The 22,978-nt window shown below is 36.2% G+C and overlaps 1 protein-coding gene across 6 annotated transcripts in view; it reads left to right on the top strand.

The window, feature by feature from the left end:
• Matcap2 (microtubule associated tyrosine carboxypeptidase 2) overlaps positions 1–22,978 on the top strand; it is a 44,742-nt gene that overhangs the window by 4,379 nt on the left and 17,385 nt on the right. For 3 of the 6 annotated variants that reach the window (XM_048786460.1, XM_015490226.2, XM_048786459.1), the window contains exon 2: positions 6,228–6,922. The exons of 1 other annotated variant lie outside the window; for it this stretch is intronic. In XM_048786460.1, the coding sequence (XP_048642417.1) occupies positions 6,228–6,922 (695 nt within the window). Of the gene's footprint in view, positions 1–6,227; positions 6,923–11,861; positions 12,266–22,978 lie in introns of those variants that run through there. 2 more of the 6 variants (XM_048786461.1, XM_048786462.1) reach the window with 2 other exon arrangements.

Here is a 22,978-nt window from a genome sequence, read left to right as displayed (position 1 = left end):
TTTTATCTTCATCCCAGATAGAAAGTCATGGGAGAGTTTGCTTCTAGCACAGAGGATGTACAATGCTTGTTCTTAACCTGGTCATCAAGGTATGAAATACTGTATTTATAGAATTTACAATATTTCTAACTGTAAATACATAACACTATAATTTTCGACCCCAAAACAACAGTGTCACATTGTAAGATTGTTAGTAATAGAATAACACTGAAGTGCTGCTTCTGTGGAATTTTTAGGAATCTGAGATACAGTAAAGTTTCTGAATTCCTGAGTGATATTAGCAGTGTATTTCTTCTATTTTTCCTTAGTAGCTGACTGGGTGCTATTGAATTATAGAAGTATTAAAGTCAATAGATTATCTGCTATAATATAGGCAAGTTGAACAATAAATATGTTTTTAAAGGTACTGATTTTTAAAATACGTTTTAAAAAACATATAGGGCTGGGGATGTAGCTTAGTAGAGAACTTACCTTGCATGCACGAGGCCCTTGGTTTGATCCCCAGCACACACACACACACAAAGGTGTAATTTATATATGCTAAATTTCACAAGTTTTAAATGTGCAGTCTAATGAATTTGTAGATGTGTAACCATTGTCCAGAACAAGATGTAGAACCTTTCCAGCACCCAGTAGGCTCCTCCGTACCTCCTCCCAGTACCCCACCCTCAAAAAGTAACCACTATTCTGACTTCTAATATCACAAGTTAGTTCTGCTGTTTCTAAACTACATATAAATGAAATTATACATTGGCATGGCTATCTTTACCCAATATTATCTGAGATTCACCCACTTTGCTGCTTGCTTGCAACAACACATATTTTATTACTATGTAATATTCTGTTGTATGCATGTATCACAAGTTATTCATTCTTTCTACTATTTTGGGGTTTTTTTGGGTTTTTGTTGTTGTTGTTTTGATACTGGGGGTTGATCCTAGGGACACTTAACCATTGAGCCACATCCCATCCCTTTTTTTTTTTTTTTTTGAGACTGGGTCTTGTTAAATGGATTAGGGCCTCACTAAATTGCTGAGACTGGCTTTGAAGTTGTGATCCTCCTGCTTTAGCCTCCAGACTTGCTGGGATTATAGGCATGCACCTCCATCCCTGGCATCTACTTTAATAGTTAATAGATTATTTGAGTTTAAGTGATGAAATACTTGATAAAATTAGGGGCTGGGAATGTGGCTCAGTGGTGGTGCGCTGGCCTCAAAAGTGTGGGGCACTGGGTTCGATCCTTAGCAGCACATGAAAATAAATAAAAGTATTGTGTCCATCTACAACTAAAAAAAGAAAGAAAGAAATACTTGATATAATTAGGGTTTTATCTTATTCAGAGATTATTTAGTTTTGTTTAGCCCTTCTGTTTGTGATCAAATTAACTATTGTTTTATGGTGTAAAATTTATTCCAGGTTCTCAGGTTTCATTAAGTATTAGTGAACCATATGAAATTGCCTTTTAAGGTTGAGTGTGTAGCTCAGTGGTGAAGTGCCTGCTTAGCATGTGCAAGGCCATGGTTGAAAGAAATTGTTTTTACAGGTCAGAATTTGTTTACTAGTGTTTTTCCAGTGGGCTTTGGGTCTACCTTTTTAGACAGGGAGTTCATAATCACTGTGAAACCTCAGCTATTTGGAGTTGTAAAACACGAAGTTTAGTGAGAAGTGTTCCCCTTCTCCCTTATTCTTCTAGATGAGGAACAGGAGGCACTGATCGGCTTAATGAATAGGCTAATATTACAAATAGGTCATTGAAATAGCTGGGAATGGAAGCCAGGAATTCTGGTATCCTTTTCTCCTGTTCTAGATACATATTAAGCTTTCATTGTGTTGGTAATTTCAGTATCCACTTACTTCTGGATATAAAATACTGAGTATTAATTTAAAGTAATATTATTTACCCTTTTTTTTTAGTGTGGGAAACCAAGTTAGAATGAATGATTTTCTTTGATCAGAAATGATTCACTCCAAGATTTTAATGAACCAGATTGCTGATGGCTCTGTGTGTTAAAGTATATAATGTCTACCTTTAATATGAGATATTATGATTTTTAATTATTCTTATTACTTTTGGGGGGAAAATGACTTGTACTTCCTCCAAAGAATTCTGCTTTAGGCTTTAAAAAGTTTTCTCAGGAAAAAGGAGTTCCTTAATAAATTTGTAGACAACCAGAAATATTAATAAGCCATTTATTATCTTTTTATGCATGTTCGGAAGTCTTTTTTCACAAAATAAAAAGTACTATTTAAAATTATAAAAACAGTATTTTAGATAATAATACAACTGAAAAACAATTAGTGTGACTTTGAGAAATTATATCTGTCTTGTATGAGTTACATGAAGGACCATGTGTCCCACTTTTACGAACTTCATGGAATATCCAACATTTGGCAGGATTGGCATTTGTTAAATAAATTCATGCTGGCGCTCAAACTACTCAGGAGCAGATGGGGCTTCCAAAGGATGGATGCTAAGCCTCTCAGTAGATCATTAGCAAGTGAACTGAATGCCACAATTCCTAGGGAGAGTGGTTCTGTCAGGCACCCCTCTACCACCCTTTCATCCTTCCTCCAGGGTTTTGGCAGGTAGTTTAGTACTTATTTTTTTTTTTAAATTTTAAACATGAAGGTTACTTGAAGTGGAACAGAATTATGAATTTGGAGGTTACTGATACTTTATGACAAAACAGAAGTACGCAATGAAATCAGGTCTTTGGTCATAAAGTTACCAAGTCTTCAGAACCAAATAAACAATTTTCTTTTTTTTTAAATACCTTTTTATTTTATTTATTTTTATGTGGTACTGAGGATCAAACTAGGGCCTTGCACGTGCGAGGCAAGTGCTCTACTACTGAGCCACAACCCCAGCCCCAAACAATTTTAATAGTGAATTATTTTTAAAAATCAGCACAACATCAGTAATGAACCATCAGAATAGAACTTCCTCAGAGTAATTTTATTTATTGGTTTTAATTTCATTATGGAGATGATAAGAAAAGAACCTGACTACCTCCCTTTCAATTTTTTGGCTGCTCCACATTCATACCCTACCTCTCTAGACTTCTGATAACCTTTATTCTTATCTGAGTTCTCATCATTCTCTTTTGGTGTCCATTTCAGTATCCATCCCTTTCATTATCATCTCTTGTTTCCTAAACTTGTGGTGCCCTTTTAGGGAAACTGACATTGTTCTGGGGCATTTCGGCTACAGCTTGTGTCCTGATGTTCCTTAGCTTATTTGCCTTGCTAGTTTTGACTATCAGTTAGCAATACTTAAGTCTGAAATTGCTAATAAACTGGGATCTCCCGTCTTGTGGTGAAAATTTTATTTGTTCTGTTTTTGGTTTTGTTTGGCAGATATACTCTTTTAACGTTTTTTGATTGACCTTGTTGCACAATCCACCTTTAATGTGACCCTATCCATAAGATGCCAGTAGCCCCTTCCCAGTATGACAACCAGAATGTCTCTAGGCATTGCCACATGTTCCCTAATAGGGAGTAACCCTGAGTTGAGAACCAGTGGATTAGGATCTTTCTTGCTACCTTTCTACTTTTGCAATGCTCTTCTCATAGAAATAGAATGGTTCCAGAACAATAAATATCTACCTCTATATCCAGAATGTTGGAGAGTGGCATGCTTAGGGTCATATAATCATTTATTTAGTGAACACTTATTAACAGGACTTGAACACAGGAGTCTTCTTCAGATGAGCTGGGTTTAAGAGTTTAGAAGTGAGTCTGAAAGTCCTTCAAATCTGTTATGGTTTGGAGTGAGGTGTCCCCAAAAAGCTCATGAGTGAGACAATGTAGGAATGTTCACAGGTGAAATGATTGGGTTATGAGAGCCTTAACCCAGTTAGTGAATTGATCCCCTGATAGGGATTAACTGAATGAGTGGTAACTGAAGGTGGGTAGAGTATGGCTGGAGGAGGTGGGCATTGGGGCATGCTTTTGCCTTTGCCTTTGGGATATATATTTTGTATCTGGCAAGTGGAATTCTGATCATCATGTAAGCCGCTTCCATCTGCCACACTCTTCCACCATGATGTTCAGCCTTCCTTTGAGCCCAGCGGAATGGAGCTGGTTGTCTATGGACTGAGACCTCTGAAACTGTGAGCCTCCAAATACACTTTCTCCCCTTAAAATTGCTCTTGTCAGTGGGCTGGGGTTGTGGCTCAGTGGTAAAATGCTTGCCTAGCATGTGCGAGGCCCTGGGTTTATCCTCAGCACCACATATAAATAAAGGTATTGTGTGCAACTACAACTAAAAAATATTTTTTAAAAAATTGCTCTTTTCGGGTCTTTTAGTCACAGCAGTGAAAAAGCTGACTAAAAGAATCAGGTTAGGTTCCTACCTGAACGTAATCTGGTTATTCTCACATTGCTCTCTTTACTTCTTGAATTCTGGATTATTGTTGCTATCTCTTGTTTCCCACCTTTAATCATGTACTACATTGTATTATTAATCAAAACTTTATAGGAGTGCTTTGTGTTCAGAGATTAGAAGATGACTGGAAGGACTGAGGATATATTTCAGTAGTAGAGAACTTGCCTCACATGTAGGCAGGAACAATGTATTTATATGGACATGCCAATTATCCAGAACCATTGTTGTAGAGACAGACAAAGCAAGGCACCGAGGACAGCAGGAAACAGTTTTATTTGGCTGCAGCCAGGTTCAGAGGGTACAGCTTTTGCTATAATTAATCAATCCCCTGAACTCCAAGTTCAGGTAGTTTCAGATTTTATACCCAGCATGTAAGGGGAGGGGCTCAGAAATTCACAGTCTGCAGAAGTTAACTTAAAAGCAGTTTTTTTCTTTCAGTGTTCTGGGCAAGTTAACTCTTCAAGGACAGCACCTGAGAAGGGAAGACCACCTTCTCCCCTTTCTTTCCTCTCCCTGCCAGCTGTTACCATGGAGCCCAATTGGTAACTTTTCTTATGTTAGAAATGTAGACATCTCTGTGAAGCCCCAACTCAGGGCCGGAGGCCTTGTTTACATATTTCTACAAACTACTATAATGGATACATGTTTGTGAAAAACTAGTAAGGGGGTGTCCAGCACCTGGAGTGAGGATTTCTTCCCAGCCAGTGGCCAAGTAAAACAGGGCAACACGAAAATTGGAAGTTTATCTACATTGAACTCTTTTGTAGAGACTCTTTTGCCGACAGTCCTAAAATCAGCCATGGTGAAGATTTCTGGAGAAGCCCAGTTAAGACTTTTCTATGGAGAAAGGGGGTTCCCAACACCATGTGCCAGTTAGTAGAGTTTTATAAATTTGTTGAATGAAAGAATACACATAAACACAGTTTTAAATCAGTGCATGAGCATCAGTATATAAATAATCCTTATCTATTTAAAGTGCTTGTGAGATTTAAAGACAAAGCTGCCCCCTTTAAGTTAATTTGCAACTGAATACACTGAAACCCTTTGAATAGTAATTGTTTTTTAAATTTGCTAAAAAACCTTAAGCTACAGTTTAGAATTATTAAGAAAATTAACCAATTATTAATGTTGAACATTATTAAAACATGCTTGAAGATAGACATATCATCCCTTTAATCTTATTTTTTTCAAGGTAAATAAGGCATGTTGTCCATCTGTAGATGGCTACTTTTATATATAGTTCCAAATTTCAAGACTAAATTAACTTTGAAAGCACCTTGGAGTTTACTTTGATATTAATAATACTACATCCTTTCTATAAAACTCACATTCTTTGGTAGAGAATGCAGATTATTTATGTGTATTATCTCACAGCTATATTTGACCTTGGTCATCTCAATGGTTTGAAACTGAGGATTTTTATAGATAATTTAACATATATACACTAAGGGAAGAGAAGTGACAGTGTTTATAATATATATTCTTATTATTTAAAATATATTTTCTTAAAAATGGGAGCTCATAACCCACTTGAATCAAAGTGTGAAATATGATATATCAAGAACTATGTAATGTTTTGAACAGCCAACAATAAAAAATTAAAAAAAAAAAAAATAGGGCTGGGGGTGTGGCTCAGTGGTCGAATGCCCCTGAGTTCAATCCCTGGTTAAAAAAAAAATAAATAAATAAATAAATAAATAAAATAAAATAAAATATCTTTTCTAAAGATTATTGTAAAACATAAGGTTTACAGAACTTTCAGAAGACTTTTTGTATAATAATCAATTTGCTTCATCTGGCATCTTTGTTATTTCTTTTTTGGTTTTGTTTATTAACACAGAAAAGCTTCACTGGCCTGAGCAAGAACTCGCCAAGAAGTCTATTCTAAATGCAGAAGATTCATTGATCATTGACAGCAAAAGAAGCCTTTCACATTTACCTGCTGGAATACTAAAGGACATTTTCACAACTGGAACCAGTAGTTACAATGTCCTACTACAAAGCAAGGAGGAGAGAAAACATCATTTACAAAAACAGTCTTCGTCCACCTACTCCAAAAGATGTAGAAAACCCAGCAAATCTCCTAGCTCCCCTCATAGTAAAGATCCTTGCAGGACGAAAACCCCAGTGCCTGTGGCAAGCAGTGGTACTTGGTACTGCCTGGAGAGGCAGCCTACTGTTTTTGTCACTAAGTCAGTGTCAAGTCCTGTAAAGTTTACACATGATATCTCTGTTACAGGGAACAGCATAATACTGCCACCTAAACCAAAAAGCAAGGTCAGGCGACGCCATTTCTCCGCTCTTCCAAAGCCAAAGCAGCAGCCTCAGTTCTGTAGAAGCTTTGAAAAAGCAGATGAGTTTTCTGGAAAAAAATTTTGCATATTGACTGCTATAAAGCCTACCAACTTAGAGAAAGAAAAACTGAGATTCTTCAAGTCTGACTATACCTACAATCCACAGTTTGAGTATGCTAATCCTGCTCTGCCAAGTGTGTTAGCCAAACACAGCAACGCATCTCACCGATTTCTTAAGCAGGTAAAATGCCACTTTAGTAGTATTTCATTTTTATGTAGTTAAAACACGTATCATTTTATAAGTAAAACAAGCCATACTTATATGTTATAATTAACTTCTACCCAGGACGTTTTGATATGTGACAAATCTCCAGGTAAGTGGTATTGCCAATATGTGAGCAAATTTGTACTAATTTAAATCTATAAAGAATCTATTATATAGACTCTTTGTAACAGGAATCAACTGTATTTGGAAAAAAGCTTCAGATTATAGTTCCAGGCTTTCGTTTAGGAGTTTCAAATTTGTGACCCATTATCCAGCCCACACAGAAGTGTTGGGTAGCCCACATCATGTTTTTGGTTTCTAGTTAATTTTTTAATGTCTCGGGTGGATCATGAAATCTCTGGTTCTGCTAAGCTAGTTCATTCCCTATTTGCTTAGGTTCTTGTAAGCAGTTTTGGAGACCCTAACTTGATTATTCCCTATGAAAAATGCTTCACTAAACTAATTAAAGCTTCACTAAAATTATTAATCATCATCTAATAAATATTTAAGCACTCATTTAAAGAAGAAAAAGATAAGATTTTAAAAATTAACTTCAAGGTTGGCAAATCATAACATGAATGATAAGAATAATACTTTCTAAATCGTTCAATTTAGACCTTAGTGCATAGCATTGTGTTTTAAGAGCTGAAATAAACTTCAAAATTTCACTGAAGTATTTGAGGAGAAATTGGCTGATGTTTACCTGCAGGGCATAGTTTTGAGATCATAAAGGCAAAATCTGTATCTAGAATAGGTGAACCTGTATCATTCCATTTCCATGTGGTGCCTGCCCTATTTTAGGTTTTTTGCTGACAACATTGTAGTCTTTGATTTTCTGGTCAGCAGGGTTTTTTTTTTTTCCTTTTTATTGTAAACAACATGAAATCTGCCCAGTCTTTTGAAGCCATTATCTTTTGGGTTTTGCTTTTTTTAAAAGGGTTCTGGGGATTGAACCCAGAGCAAGGCAAGTACTCCACCACTGAGCTATACCTCCAGTCCTTGAAGCTATTATTTGAAGCTTATTTTAGGATTAAAATAATTTTAAGCAGGCAATTTTTCTTTCTGTGTTAGAAGAAATCTTTTCTGCTTATGTATTTTTCCATTGGCATTCATTATTTTTTTTTAATGTGCACTGTTTTGGGATGGCCAAGGGCAGATTAACATAGCAATTATACATTTAGGTTCTACTACTTTTCTAATGAATGTGATAGAATAAAGACAATGCTTAAAGAGGTTATTTTGATAGTTAAATGAGATAATGCTTAGGCATATATAGCATTTAACATAGAGCTTGGCACATTTAAATACTAATAAAAAGTTTTGCTATTTACTCCTATTTTTGGCAGTCATTTATTTATGATTTTGTGTGTGTGTGTGTGTGTGTAAATTATAATTGATTAAATGGAGCTTTTGTGAATTTAAAATTTATAATTACAAAAATGCTTTTTAATTTCTTCTCCTTGAGTGCTGAAAGAAATGGGCTGAGATTTATTTACCAATTTGGAGTCTGGTAGACCCAGCCCTGCTCATTTGAAAAGTATGGGGAGGCAGCCAGTGCCTCCCTAAGGGGTCTTTCTTCCTGCCTGTGGAGGATGTAATCTACCTGAGAAGATAAGTCATAAATAATTAGTGAAGAACAAAAGACAGAGTCAGAAAAAATAGTTTTAAAGGGAGCCTGGAGCACCTGATAGGCCCAGCCCACACAGCTGTCTGAGTTGGAGCTGGACAATTAGAAAATGGTTCCTGTGGTTTATTTAAGGGGGTACATTAAAGGCAGGAATAAGGTTTCAGGGGTGGAGTCCTGCTTCCTGGTGTCTGGCAGTCAGCAGATTGATTGGCATCTTGGCAGGTTACATCCATCTCTGAGAGGCTGTGTGACTGCAGCAGGTCTCCCCATCTCTGGTGCTGTGTGAGACCTCTTAGCAGAGCTGAGGAGGAGTTCACTTGCATTTGGGGGATGCATCCCGGTGGGACTGCCAAGGGAAGTTTCTAATGCCAGATCTACCCCTCACTGGCTACCATGCTGATGTAGTCCACATACAGCCCACGGATGGTTCTCGACAGGAAAGAGATTTACCACCATTAGATCAAAATGAATGCTTTTCATTTCCCTGCAAGGCAATTTGGAAATATCAGCAGCCTCACAAATTAAGAATTGGCACTACTTGACCTGTGACTTTACAGTCTATTTTAACCTGATTGCAGTTGCAGGAGATTAAACCTGTATTTGAATTGCATGAGACTTCAAAGTAGTACCAGTGGTCCTTCCTGGCTTGTACCTCAAATGCCCCCTTTAAGGAAATGCTCTCAACAAATGCCAGATCTACTTTTGAAACCACTTCAATCAAATAAAAGAAATTTGTTGAACAAGGCCTCTGCAAAAACATGCTTAAATTGCTATATCAGGATCTGATTGATTATGACATCATCCTTCCCCTACCCAGCTGTGAAGCTAAAGCAGCAGCTTCAGGCTGGTCTCCAGGACTCAGAAATGTCCTTGCCAAATGCCAGCTAATAGTCTCTTGAGTTTCATAATCTGGATTCCTATGAGGCAATGAGTCTATTGTTGGAGGACGACTGTGGTCCTCTTCAGTGTACAAATAGGCAGAACAGTAGCCTACCAGAGAGGAACCAAGGTAGTATTCAGATTTTGCCATCCCATTTGGTCTTAGCATTGTCAAGGAGTTTTAGGACTCAGCTTTTTGCCCGTTCTGGACAGTTGGCCCTGTAGGAGGCACTGAGACCCTTGAGGTGGTACAGGGCATCTAGCATGGGCTAAAGAACTGTGGATCAGTCTAGGTGGAGTCTGTTGAATCCTGCTTATCTACCTGCTGGCAGCAATAGTAACCTCAAGTAAAATGGATACTTTAAGAATAAACAAGGAGCATCCTCCCATGACTCTGGCAATCTATTCTCCTTCAATGAAACAGAAACTTAATACTTTATGCCAACAAAAAGCAGCTGTTTCATGAATAGCTAGTTCTTAGGTGTTTACAGGTTACCATTACTCCTGATATCTGAAGTGGAAAGATAGATAAAGCATCTTCAGAGAGGGAAGAGCAGTTATAGGAAAAGCAAGAGCACTGTATACCTCAGAGCAAGCAGGGCTTCCAACCTTGTCAGTCATAATTTTACTGAATACAAACATACCATCTTTCTAAGAGTAGAATGCTAAGAGTAACATATCTAAAAAAATGTGTCCATGAATGAAATTATGTAGTTTCAGTGAGAGCTGAGAAAGAAAACTCCAGGAACATTTTATTTTTAAATGTGCTTGGTGTTTCTCAAAAAACCCATTTTTATTATAACCATATTATTTAAGAGTTATGGTATTATTTGATATTAATGTATTCTCTGTTAGTAAAACAACTGTTCTTCTTGTATAATTATAGTCTCCTAATTTTTCCTTTATTACTTAAAACTAATGGAAGTTAATTGTTCTGTGCTGTTGAGGATAACTTGGAAGAGTTATTGGAAAATCTCAGGAATATTGAAAATCAAAAGGGATGGACTTTGATTCTCAGCTTTTTTGTGTACCAAAACAACATAACAACATTCTGTGGCATAGTAATGCATTTCATTTATAAAATTCAGACATTCAAAGTAAATACCTAGATGGACCAACTCTGTTATGTTAGGAAATAAATTCTGATTTTTGTCTTCCTAGTGAGCAAACTTTTTATATAGTCATGATAGATTAGGGTCACAAACTCAGATCCTATAGGATCTGTGCAGGGATCATAAATGATTGTAAGTAAGGGGCTGGCTGCACATAGTAGCACACTGGAAGTCAGACAATGGTTATTTAACTTGAGCCACAGTTTGGATTCAGTGTTATTTTATATTCAGGGTTTTCAAAAAAAAAAAAAAAAAAAAAGGNTGGAAATAAGAAGCCTGGGATTGAACCCAGAGGGGCTTAACCACTGAGCTACATCCACAGTCCTTTTTATCTTTTGAGACAGGGTCTCACTAATTTGCTTAGGGCCTGGCTAAATTGCTGAGGCTGGCCTTGAACTTGTGATCCTCCTGCCTTAGCCTCCCAAGTTGCTTGGATGATAGTCCTGTATCATCATTCCTGGCTGACGTAACATTTCTTTAAAGCTAAGTTATAATTATACCAGAATTGATATGGTATTTTAAGCATGTGCTCTATCACTGAGCTATACCTCCACCCCTGTTTGAAATAATATTTTATCTTTGTAGACTTCAAATTGTCAAAACAGTGAAGGGGAAGAAAAAGCAAGGTTTCTTTACTTTATACCTCTCCCTAAATGACACCATTTTTCTGTTTAGCAAGTCACAAATCTTTCACAGATACTCTGAAGTTTTAAGGTTTTTTTTTTTTTTAATTTGTTTGTTTGTTTTAAGGTTATTTTGAGTTTAGTTTGTTCCATAGTCACTTTTGTACATGAGGTTGGAAAAGTGGGATCATTTTTTAACCTAATAGCAAGAAAGATCAGAGATGGAAAAACCCCAATCAGATTGTATGTTCTTGGAAGAAGGTATGACCTCATTGAAAGGCTTTGTTGATTTGCCTCTAAAAACTCAGCTAACATGTACATTCTCATGTAACAGTCTTTCCTACCAAACAGCTTGAATATCTGTTTTTTTCCATTGTGAGTGATGAAAAATAATCTGCAATTCTAAGCTATTTATAAATAATCTCAGTAGTAGTTGTAACATTTTCATTTTCCCACTTACCCTTGTATCCATCCAGACTACCTAACACCCTGACAACACAGAGTGCAGAAGGGGGGACCCAGAATTCTAAGGGAAGGAATAAGCTGCAAGCAACATTTTCTTTTTTTGTCTGGCTTTCACATTTATTGAAGAAGGGCTCAGTGTCTGTTATCGGTTTATTTTCTGGGTTCTACATATGTAGAATATGATTTTTTGAAATATTTTTCTTTCTTTTTTTTTTTTTTTGTTATACCCTGATCCTCATCTGCTGTAGAAAATGCATTATTGGCAAAGTATTTTTGCTGGCTTCAGTCTTTCCTCTGCTTTCCACACTGCTTTCAGTGTCTTTCTAAAGTGCAAATCTGGTTGTGTAACTTTTTGTCTTGAAAAACTTCAGAGCTCTTCATAATTTAGGTTAAAGTTCAAAAATCTTTTGCACAGCCTTCAAGACCTTACTCCCAAGTGAACTTCAAACTCCCATAGCCTCTCATACAAATGATCTGTCGTTGTCTTTATCCTTTCTTACCATTTTTAAATTTGTTGTTTTCACCAGCAGATCGACCTCTTTGATAGCAGTGTATTTTACTTATTTCTTTTATACCAGAATCAAAAACAGATCCTGGCGCTGAGTTTCCCAAGGTATTTCACTTTCTTTGATTTATTTTTACTTTGGCAGTATTATTTTTCTTTTGCCTGAAATGCCTTCTATTTCCTCTAATCTATCACTTCTATTTACTCTTTTTCTGTGATTTCACAATACTTTATTTATAACTCTATCAGAGTATCACATTAGATGTCATCTCTGCCAGTCTAGGACAGGACAGGAACTCATAATCTAAAATATATAAAAGTAACAGTGATTGGCACATAGAAGGTGACCCCAGTGATGAATAAAGGAGTGAATGGATAAATGAATGGGCTTTTTTGCTGTTATGCTGGAAATTTAGTGAAGTGCTTTATAAACAATCGATCTGTGATTGATGGTCAGCTTTCCAAATTTGTGGTCTAAGGTTCAAATTCAGCTTGCATATATCTTTTTCTTGGCCAGTGTAGGGATTTTAAACATTGGACTGTGAAAGTGTTCTTTTGTTGCCTCTCCAGTTATCTTATACCCCAGTAGCATTGCTTACAAATAAAGATATTTGAGAATGTAACCATTTGTACAGTGTCCTACTGGTTTTTGACTGCAGTATCTTAAATGGAGGCATAATGATCTGATAAAGTAATCACAAATCTTTATATACCTAATTTGCTACCAAAAAGCAATAGCCACCATTGAAAAACTCATTTAGTGGAATTTTGCCTTTCATTCTGAGAATATCATTACCAGAATGTGTGTGTGTGTGTGTGTGTGTGTGTGTGTCCCATGTGTGTCTAAAGTAACCATTTTCAAATTGTTCTGAGGAACACTAATAAGGAGTCCATATAAGTTAGAAAGCACAAACTACTATATTCATCTCCCAGATTCAACACACATAGTATTTTTTTAAAGGCTTGGGAGAGGCATTCATTTTAACTGTATTTAGTCCAATATTTTCCATGCTTATTTGGGTAGGGAACCTTTAAAAAAAATGATCATGTAGCCCACTTTCCTCTCAAGAAACAGTTTGCAAAAACAGGCTTAAAGAAAAGGACTATCCTGGCTGCAGTTATGGCTCAGTGGTAGAGCGCTTACCTAGCACATGTGAGGCACTGGATTCAATCTTTAGACCACATAAAATTAAATAAATGTGTTTATCTACAACTTAAAAAAAAGATAAAATTTTAAAAAAGGACTGTATGATCTCCTAGAGGTTATTCAGTATTTGGGAGGTGGGTTCCAGATTTTAGAATTTTCTGAAAAGGAGAGGAATGAGGGGAGATTGAGATTTTATATATTAACAAGGGAGGGGAGAAAATATTACCTTGAATAAAAGAGAGCAATCCAGTTATTTTAAATTCTAAAATTACAACCCAGCAGTCATCTGCTGAAGCTTAATTACTGTATAATCATATGGGAAATAGATTAGAGAGCACATTCAGAGCCCCTCACAACAACCCTAGGAGTTAAATAAAGCCAGGATTTTCATCTCCATTTTGCTAGCGAAGAAACTAACTCTGAGAAAGATTAAACAGCATTCCTGCAATCACAGTCTTAAACCATGGGGCCCTAATGTAAAACCAGATCTGATGGCTAGTGTTTCCACAGTATAGTTTTTCACTGAGTGAAAACCACAGTTGAGAAGGGAGATAGTTTTTTAGCACATGACTATTGAAGTGGCTCATGATTGATGGTCAAATTTCCAAATAAAATAAGAAAGTAAACCAAAAGCAGATAATTTAGGAGAACATTGATATTTTTCAGAAAGTTTGTTGTATCATCCAAGGCAGTGCTGGAAGTTTTATAGAGATAAATTTTTTATTTTATGGATTAAGAATTTAAATGTTTTATTATATTATTGATTACTTTTCCTTTTTAACATGGCTTTATTAAAATATTATTCACATGCTATATACAGTTCATCCATTTAAAGTATATAGTTCAGTGGTTTTTAATATATCCAGTTATGCATACATCATAATTTTACTATTTCATCACCCAAAAAAGTTCTGCACCTAGGAGACATCAGTCCTTGTTCCTTACCAACCTCCTACCAAGTACAACCTTATAATCTGCTTTCTGTCTCTATGGATTTGCCTATTCTTGACATTTGATATAACAGAATTGTATAATATGTAATTGTTTTGTGGCCCTTTATAATTGACTTCTTTTATTTGTCATGTTTTCAAAGATTTATCCATGTTGTATGTGTAGCAGTACTTTTCATTATGGAATAATATTTTGTACATAGATTTTTTACATTCATGAGTTGATAGACATTTGGATTGTTTCCACCTTTTGGTTATTATGAATAATGCTGCTATAAGCATTTGGGTATAAATTTTTATGTGGTCATGTGTTTTAATTATCTTGGATGCATACCTAGTAGTATTTGATGATATATATAATAACTTCATGGTTTAACCTTCTGAGTAACTGTTGGACTGTTTTCCAAGGTAACTACACCATTTTCTTTCCCACCAATAGTATATAAAGGTTCCGATTTCTCCTCATCCTCATTAACTGTTTTTTTTTTTTTTTTCCTATAGCTATCCTAGTGGATATGAAGTAGTGTCTCATTGGGTTTCGATTTATATTTCCTTGGTAGCTAATGATGTTGAGCATCTTCTTATGTGCTTATTGGCCACTTATATATATTTTTTGGAGAACTGTCTTTAGAAACTTCACCCATTTATTTATTTATTATTCTTTTAATTAATGAGTTGCAGAAATTCTTTTTTGTTTATTTTTTTGGTACTGGGGATTGAACCTAGGGCCACTTTACCACCAAGGTACATCCCCAACCCTTTTTAAAATTTTTATTTTGAGACAGGGTCTCAACCAAGTTGTTTCAGGGCTTTGCTAAATTGCTGAGGCTGGCCTCAAAGTTGCAGTCTTTTTGCCTCAGCCTCCCAAGTCACCATGTCTGGCTCCAAGATCTTGTTTTACTAGAACAGAATAAAAGTACATAGATGACATAGATGAGGAAAATGGCTGCTTCTTCCATGAGTTGACCTCAAGAATGTGAGGCCTATAAGCTCTTTTTCTACCAGCCTAAAAATGTACTTATAGAAAACATTCAGTTGGATTTTTAAATTAAAAAAAACTTTTTTCATGTGCTCCCTTTTTAAATGCAAATATCCCAGAGAAGGGATATCAATAACTACTAGGCAAGTAGGATAAGGTAATCAGATGGTGAGTAGGAAGACCCAAAGATTCCAAAGTAGGAGGGATTTAAATATTATAAAAATAATATATGTTCAGTATAAAAACTTAGAAAAGTTGAGTTGAAGTTTGCAGCTCAGTGGTTGAGCATTTGCCTAGCATGGGTAAGTCTCTGAGTTCAATTCCCATCATGGCAAAAATAAACAAACTCAGAAATTATGGGAAAAAGAATTAAAATCCCATAATTCTGCCATTCAAAGATAACTACTGCTGACATTTCTGTGTATTTTTTCTTCTCCCAAGACTACTATTCATAATTGAGGTTAATATGCTTTTGCTTACTTATGATAAACATTTTCTCATATCCTTAAAAATTGTCAACATTTCTTTTATGTCAGCATCATTTTAAGTGACTGTATTTTTCTTATAAAAGTTGTAGAGTTCCAGGCACGCAAACACCTGTAATTTTAGAGGCTGAGGCAAGAGGCTTACAAGTGCCAAGGCAACCTCAGCAACTTAGCAAGACCCTGTCTCAAAATTAGAAAACAAAAGGGGTTAAGAACTTAGCTCAGTGGTAGAGTGCCCCTGAATCAATCCCCAGTGCCACTAAAAATAAAATAAAAAATAAAGGGTTTACAGTAATTGGTTGAACTTGAATCTTTAGGTTGTTCCTCACTGGGTTTTTTTGTTTTTTTAATACAGAAACATTGTGTTAGTCCATCTCTCTAGGGGGTTTCTTGCCTGAAGCCTCTTGGAAGGAGGCAAGTTAGTGAGCTGTGCAGTAGAGATTATTTCTTTTTCACAATAGGTTATGGATATCCTGATGTGTCTCAGAATGTTTTTTTTCCTTATTAATTTAGAAGATAATAGGAACTTCTTATTCATGTAAATAAACAAAAATATATTTAAAAAATACAATGAGTGAAATTCACTCAATGTAGGTGTACCTTGCCATCCTGTCCCTTCCCTAATCTCTGTCTCCCATGGCCATTTGATCAGTTTATTCAAGTCTTGATAGGTAAGAATTTTTCTTTAACTTTGAATATTGCTCTATTTATTTTAGGTTTTCTTCACATGTAATTAATAGATTTAGTATTAGTTATCTGTACTTCATATGTCTCAACTTCCCTCTTATTTTCAAGACCCACCCCCACCGAGGATTATTGAAGGTTATCATTGGTTTCATTAATTTGTAAAATGAAGCTTGTACTTTCTGAAATTTATTGTTTCCTACAGAATATATTAGGTTGAATCATACAAAATTGCTCATATTTGATCATCATATGATGTCAATGTCATAGGATTTGACCTAATACTTTTTCAGAGGTATGTTCTTCATTTGAGTTTTCAGGATAAGGCTCCCACCCATCCCTCAGATATCACATTTCTTCATAGGGTTTATGTTTTCATTTTTTCTCCTATTAAAATCTGTAATTAAGAAGCACCTTGTGGGCTGGTGTTGTAGCTTAGTGGTAGAATGCTTGCCTAGCATGTGTGAGGCATTGGGTTCCATCCTCAGCACCACATAAAAATAAATAGATAAAATAAAAAATATTTAAACAACTAAAAAAATATTTTAAAAAGAAGAAGCACCTATGCTGGGTTTGATCGTTCCTGCCTATAATCCCAGCAACTAGGGAGGCTGTGTCGTGATGGGCAAAAGGTTCAACTTTTGCAGTTTAGGGGAAGAAATAAAGAATGTCCACAAGCTTCTGCCTTTTTCAATGCTTTATTCACTCAAATCACTCCATACAATTTTACTCTATAGGTTCTTAATCAAGAAAATGACAGTCCTTAATGCTAGGCACTGCAATAGGCATAATCAATTCACAGCAAACAATTCTAGATTAATTAATTTTAAGCATTGCAAACACACTTAATCATGTCAGGATAATGACAGATATTCCCCCTGAGTGCTAAGTTCAAGTGTCAGATCAAGTCCAGCAGATGCGCACTCACTCAGACCAGGTACTCAGGTCTGGAACCAAGGCAAGCTTCTCCTGGGGTGGAGCTGATGGCCTACTAAGGAGAGGGTGGTAGGAGAAGTTGCAGCTCTCAACAGGGTCAAGATGTGGCTGTAGAGTTTGAGAGTGGTGAACCCTGCAGAGGATCAGGCAGACAATGACAAAAGATGAGATGCCAGTCCAGGTCTTCATCAGGCTCTCCAACTTGTATGCATCAGTATCGGCTGGCTGAATATCTGTTCATTTGCTCTATTATTTATACTAAATTTGGGGGCTTTTGACCCCCCTTTCAATCCTTATCAGCTACCTCAGGATTTCTCAGTGGCATCATTTACCATGGGGTTACAACATCTGGTTTGGTGGTCCCCACCCTTTTTGCCCCTTTCCCCTCTTATCAGGTGAGGACAGCCTGCCAGAGGCTTCATTGTTGAGTTTATCAGGGTTGGGGGGAGAGTGACTTGTTTGTGCCTAAGGGCCATACTGGAGGGATCTGATAGGCATGCCTGGTGAGACTGCAGGTTTCAAACTGAGTGTTTTAAAATGTAGTTGCTAAGGTTAAGGCCTAAGGCCATCCTTACAGGCTGAGATTGGTAGATCACAAGTTTGAAGCCAGCCTCAACTAAAAATTTAGTGGGGCCCTCAGCAAATTAATGAGGCCCTGACTGAAAATTAAAAAAATAAAAAGACTGGGGATGTAGTTCAGTGGTAAAATACCCCTGGGTTGAATCCCTAGTACCAAAAAACGAACAAACAAAAAGACGAAAGAACCCAAAAAAAACAATAACCACCTTAAGTTGGCCTAAAGACAGGTATAAGGAGTTATCTAATAGACTTCTCAGATTGAACCGTATATGAGTTGTTTTGTTGAGCCTTCTGACCTAGGGACCTCCTGATCTTAGAGACCTTTTAAACTTTCAAGTAGTGTTGTTCCATAATATTTTAGTATGACTGTGAGTTTAAAAGTGAAAGAGTTATAGGTATGAGTGCTTTACAAGCTACACTAAAACATGTTTTAGTCCTTTCACAGACACTGAAGTATTTTTCAACAGACATGAAAACTTAAAATGAAGTTGAGATTTGGTCTGAAAGAAAAGTTCCAGTGCTGAAAACCAAAATTGAAAACTAGTGTTTCAGAGAATGTAAAGTGAATCATTTTCCTGAAAATACATCTGTTAATCTGTTTGGTCTACTATAACAACATACCTTAATCTGGATAACTTATAAATAACAGAAATTTCTCGCAGTTCTGAGGACAAAGAAGTTAAGGATTTGGCTGTTGAGGCTACTTTCTAGTTCATAGAGGTAGGTGTCTTCTAGATGTGACCTCACATGATGAAAGGGGCTAGCTAGCTCTCTGGGGCCTTTTTTACAAAGGCATTAAACCCAGACTTGAAGAAGAATCCCAATGACTTGATTACCTCTCAAAGGCCCCAACTTGTAACAGCAGTGCCTTTAGGAGTTAAGATTTTAACATACCAATCTGGGGTGGGTTAGGTGTTGAGAGGGACACAAACATTCAGAGCATAGCAATACAGAATATGGACAACTCCCCTTTCACAGTCAGAATTCTACCTTTGAGCTGAGTGCCTGTAATCCCAGTAACTTGGAAGACTGAGGCAAGAGGATCGTGGGTTCAAAGCCAGCCTCAGCAACTTAGCGAGACCCTGTCTCAAAAAATATGAAAAGCTGGGGGTGTGATGCCCTGGGTTCAATCCTTAATACCCAAAACAAAACAAAACCATGGCCCCCTACCTTTGACCATAAGTCTTCAAGTAAGGGAGCCATACATTCCAGAATGCAGTGCATCACTCCTTTTCCCTCCTCATCCATCCTTTTTCTTTAATTCATTTTCTCTGGAGCTATATCCTATATTAGGAAATGTAGTTTCCTGATTAACATAGATGATAATGAAATTAGAGGTTTAACATGAAATTCACCACCCCTAAACATACTATTCACATTGAGGTGTTGAAAGCCTAATTCTCCAAGTAGTATAGACATTGGTTCTATGAACTCCTTTCCCTCCTTTTGTTACAGAATAATTTTTCCTCCTAATCATAGCACTAACATATGGCATGTTATAAAATATTTTAAGACGTTGGAAAAATATAAATAATAAGCATCCCTACAACCCTTTCCCAAATGTGAACATTAGCCTTTGTGCTCTTTTTTTTTTTGGCTTTTGTTTTTCTTTTTATAGTACTGGAGTTCAAACTCCAGCTTCCTTGTGCTTTTTTTGTTTTTTTTTTGGCTTTTTTTTTTCTTTTTTATAGTACTGGAGTTCAAACTCAGGACACTGAAACACTAAGCTACATCACCTGACCTTTTCATTTTTTGAGACAGAGTCTAGATAGTTGCCCAGAGTGGCCTTGAAATTGTGGTCCTCCTGTCTTAGCCTCCTGAATAGCTGTGATTAGAGATGTGTGCCACCATTACTGACCCTTCCCTGTGCCTTTTAAAATTACTCTTTTCTTTTTTCAAATTTGGGATCATACTCAAAATTTTTGTAGCTTGTAGTTAAGAAGTTGTATGAGGCCAGAGGTGTAGATAAATTGAAGAATGCATGTTTATCATGCACAAGGCCCTAGGTTTAATCCCTACTACCAAAAAATGAAAGAAGTTGCAAAGGAAGAAACCATAACACAAAATTATTCACTGGTGAAGTGACTGATTCATTACCACTCAACATACTTTATCTCTTAAAAATTTGACTTATTCTAACCTATCTAATAATTGTCTCTGTCTCCATGCTGTGGAGTATCATCCTGAGATCAGTAAAGGATGCTGTAGATCTCTGTGATCAGACAGATCTGTCTGGGTTAGACCAGTTGAAAAACCAAGGAAGAAAAAAGGAATCAATGGATGGTGACAGGATATGCGCTTCAAAGAAGAAAGATTGAATGTAAAATAAATACTTAATATTTAATGATGAATATTAAAATGAGCTTTTGGGCACATTGATGTAGTTCTCATATAGTGTTGCCATATAAGTAAATCCAGATGAAAAAAAGGAAATGATGTGCTACTATTTATCCTTTTGATAAAAAAGTTACATTCTCTCATTGCAAAAAAATTCCACTATTGTATTAATTCTTTGACTTACTCTTTGATCTGTGATTAGGAACACCTGTATTTTTCTTACTTCTCTAGACTATTTTATTTTTGCTTCAATAAATAGTAACCAGATAGCCACATTTTCCTATTGACTAAACATATGCCTAGAAAAGCTAATTTTCTCTGAAATTAAATTCATGCTTTAAAAAACCTTGAAGCAGAAATTATAGTAAAAAAATTAACTTTTTTTAGGTCTATCAGTCCAATATAGAAGGTATTCACTCTGCTTTCTTCTGCAGTTCTTTTTTTTTTTTTTTTTTTAATATTTATTTATTTAGTTGTAGTTGGACACAATATCTTTATTTTATTTATTTTTATGTGGTGCTGAGGATCGAACCCAGGGCCTTGCATGTGCTAGGTGAGTGCTCTACCACTGAGCCATGATCCCAGCCCATCTTCTGCAGTTCTTAAAAACAAATTTTACGTAACTTTTCACTGTTTGATTAGTGGATGACTGGTGACCATTAGACTAGAATACACACAATATCTTTGCTAATCTATGAAAATGGGTTTTTAAGTATTGCTAAATTTGTGCTTTTAATTATCCTAGTTATCATATGAATCAGTCTCTAGAACACTTCTGCTATATTCACCATTCTCTGAGATCTTTCTCACATCTTACATACACATACATACGCACACACACACACACACACACACATACATACCACATATATATGGTAAAATGTGTACTTATATATATTTCTATATACATATATGTATATATGTGGTGTGTGTGTATGTTTATTTATTTATTTTTTGAGTACTAGGGATTGAACTCAGGGGCACTCATCAACTGAGCCACATCCCCAGCCATATTTTGTATTATAGGTCTCACTGAATTGCTTAGTGCCTTGCTGTTGCTGAGGTTGGCTTTGAACTCATGATCTTCCTACCTCAGCCTTCTGAGCTGCTGGGATTACAAGCATGCACCACCATGCCCAGTACATTTCACTATATTTGAGTCACCTGGGGATCTTGTAAAAATGCAGATTTTGAATTGTTGGTCATGAGGGTAATAGGAGTCAAAATTCTACATTTGGGACCAGCTACCAACCATGCCAGGGCTACTGGCCTTTGGACTACACTCTGTTTGAATAACAAGGCTTTCATTAATAGTTTTGGAAACAGAAGCCAGGCAAAACCTATTGAAGTCATTTCTTGTTCTGATAACTTTATGGTACATGTGTAGTTTATTAGTATTGTGTATTTTCCCAATGGGAACATGTGTGTTGAATTATCACTTGCAGTTATGTGAACTTTTCTATATTTTTCTGTCAGGAGTGTTATTTATAGTGGTGATATTTGTAAAGAATGGTAACTGTTGAACCCCATCGCAAAGAAAAGACCACCGGACTCCCATTTTAAATCAAATTAAGCAAGCTTGTATTTGTGTACACAAAGAGAGCTGATCGTTGGCTGTCTCTCCTAATGCAGGCTAGAGACCAGCACCCTAGCTCTTCAAGAACAAGATTTTATAGCACAAAAAGTTGCAGAGGGGGGTGTCTTGAGAACTTACAGCCAACAGGATTTTAACAAACATAATACAAAGGCTAGATAGTAGGTTAATGATCTACATGGCATGATATTTCAAGGTAGGGAGTAAATTCAGATCCCAACATCAGAATTTATGAGATGCTGCTGAGATTTCAGAGAAGGTTGTTATCTGGTCAGGGGGAGCCAGGATTTATGAGCCACCACTAAGGTTTTAGAGAAGGTTGTTATGTGGTCAGGGAAAGCCAGGCATGGGTGAGTTCAAGGCAAGGGCAGGAATTCCAAACAAGTTTAGAAATCGCAGTAATTATAGTAAAACAGAAATTAACTTTTCATGACTTTGTGACAAGATGGCTCTTAAGAAGGAATTAGGCTGGGTTCATCAGTAACATACCAATGATGATATAATGGTTAATATGTACTGACTTCAGATGCTGCTTTACAAAAGTTGACTAAATTTTCTCAACAAAACCATGAAGTAGACATTATTATTACTATCCTCCTTTACAAAGGAGGAGTCTGAAACACAAGTTCATTTTCATTCTTTACAGGTAACACAGCTATCAGGTAAACAAGCCAGGATATCAGCTCAGATAGTCCAATTCAAGAGCTCATACCTTTAATCTTGTTCCTAGTCTGATACAGTCCAAAAATTTATATAACATATATATGAATTTTCTAGTTCTTTCACAGTTCATATAAGATAATGTTTGAATTTTTCAGTTTCTTTCCTAAAAGGCTTTTGAAATGTAATTTTCTTCTTCTTTATGTTTTCCATCCTTGTGGCTTTGCCGCAGATACTGATGACTTGTAATTTGTAACTAGTTTTTTCTCTTTTTAGTTTCCATTTTGCATGTGTATTTAGAGAAAATGTTTTAACTGTCCATTTGCTTTATTGTGGAAATTTATGAAGAATGAAAAGTAGTTTTTGTTTTCTGCAAGAGTAGCCCAGGAAAGTAGCATCTTACAGATTGTCACGGAAAACTAGTTGATGTGTGTGTGTGTGTGTGTGTGTGTGTGTGTGTGTGTGTGTGT

Source organism: Marmota marmota, unplaced genomic scaffold, assembly GCF_001458135.2.
Source record: "Marmota marmota marmota unplaced genomic scaffold, marMar, whole genome shotgun sequence".
Taxonomy (NCBI): Eukaryota; Metazoa; Chordata; class Mammalia; order Rodentia; family Sciuridae; genus Marmota; species Marmota marmota.
The sequence above is the reverse complement of the archived record's forward strand: the minus strand, read 5'-3'. Positions and strand labels throughout refer to the sequence as shown.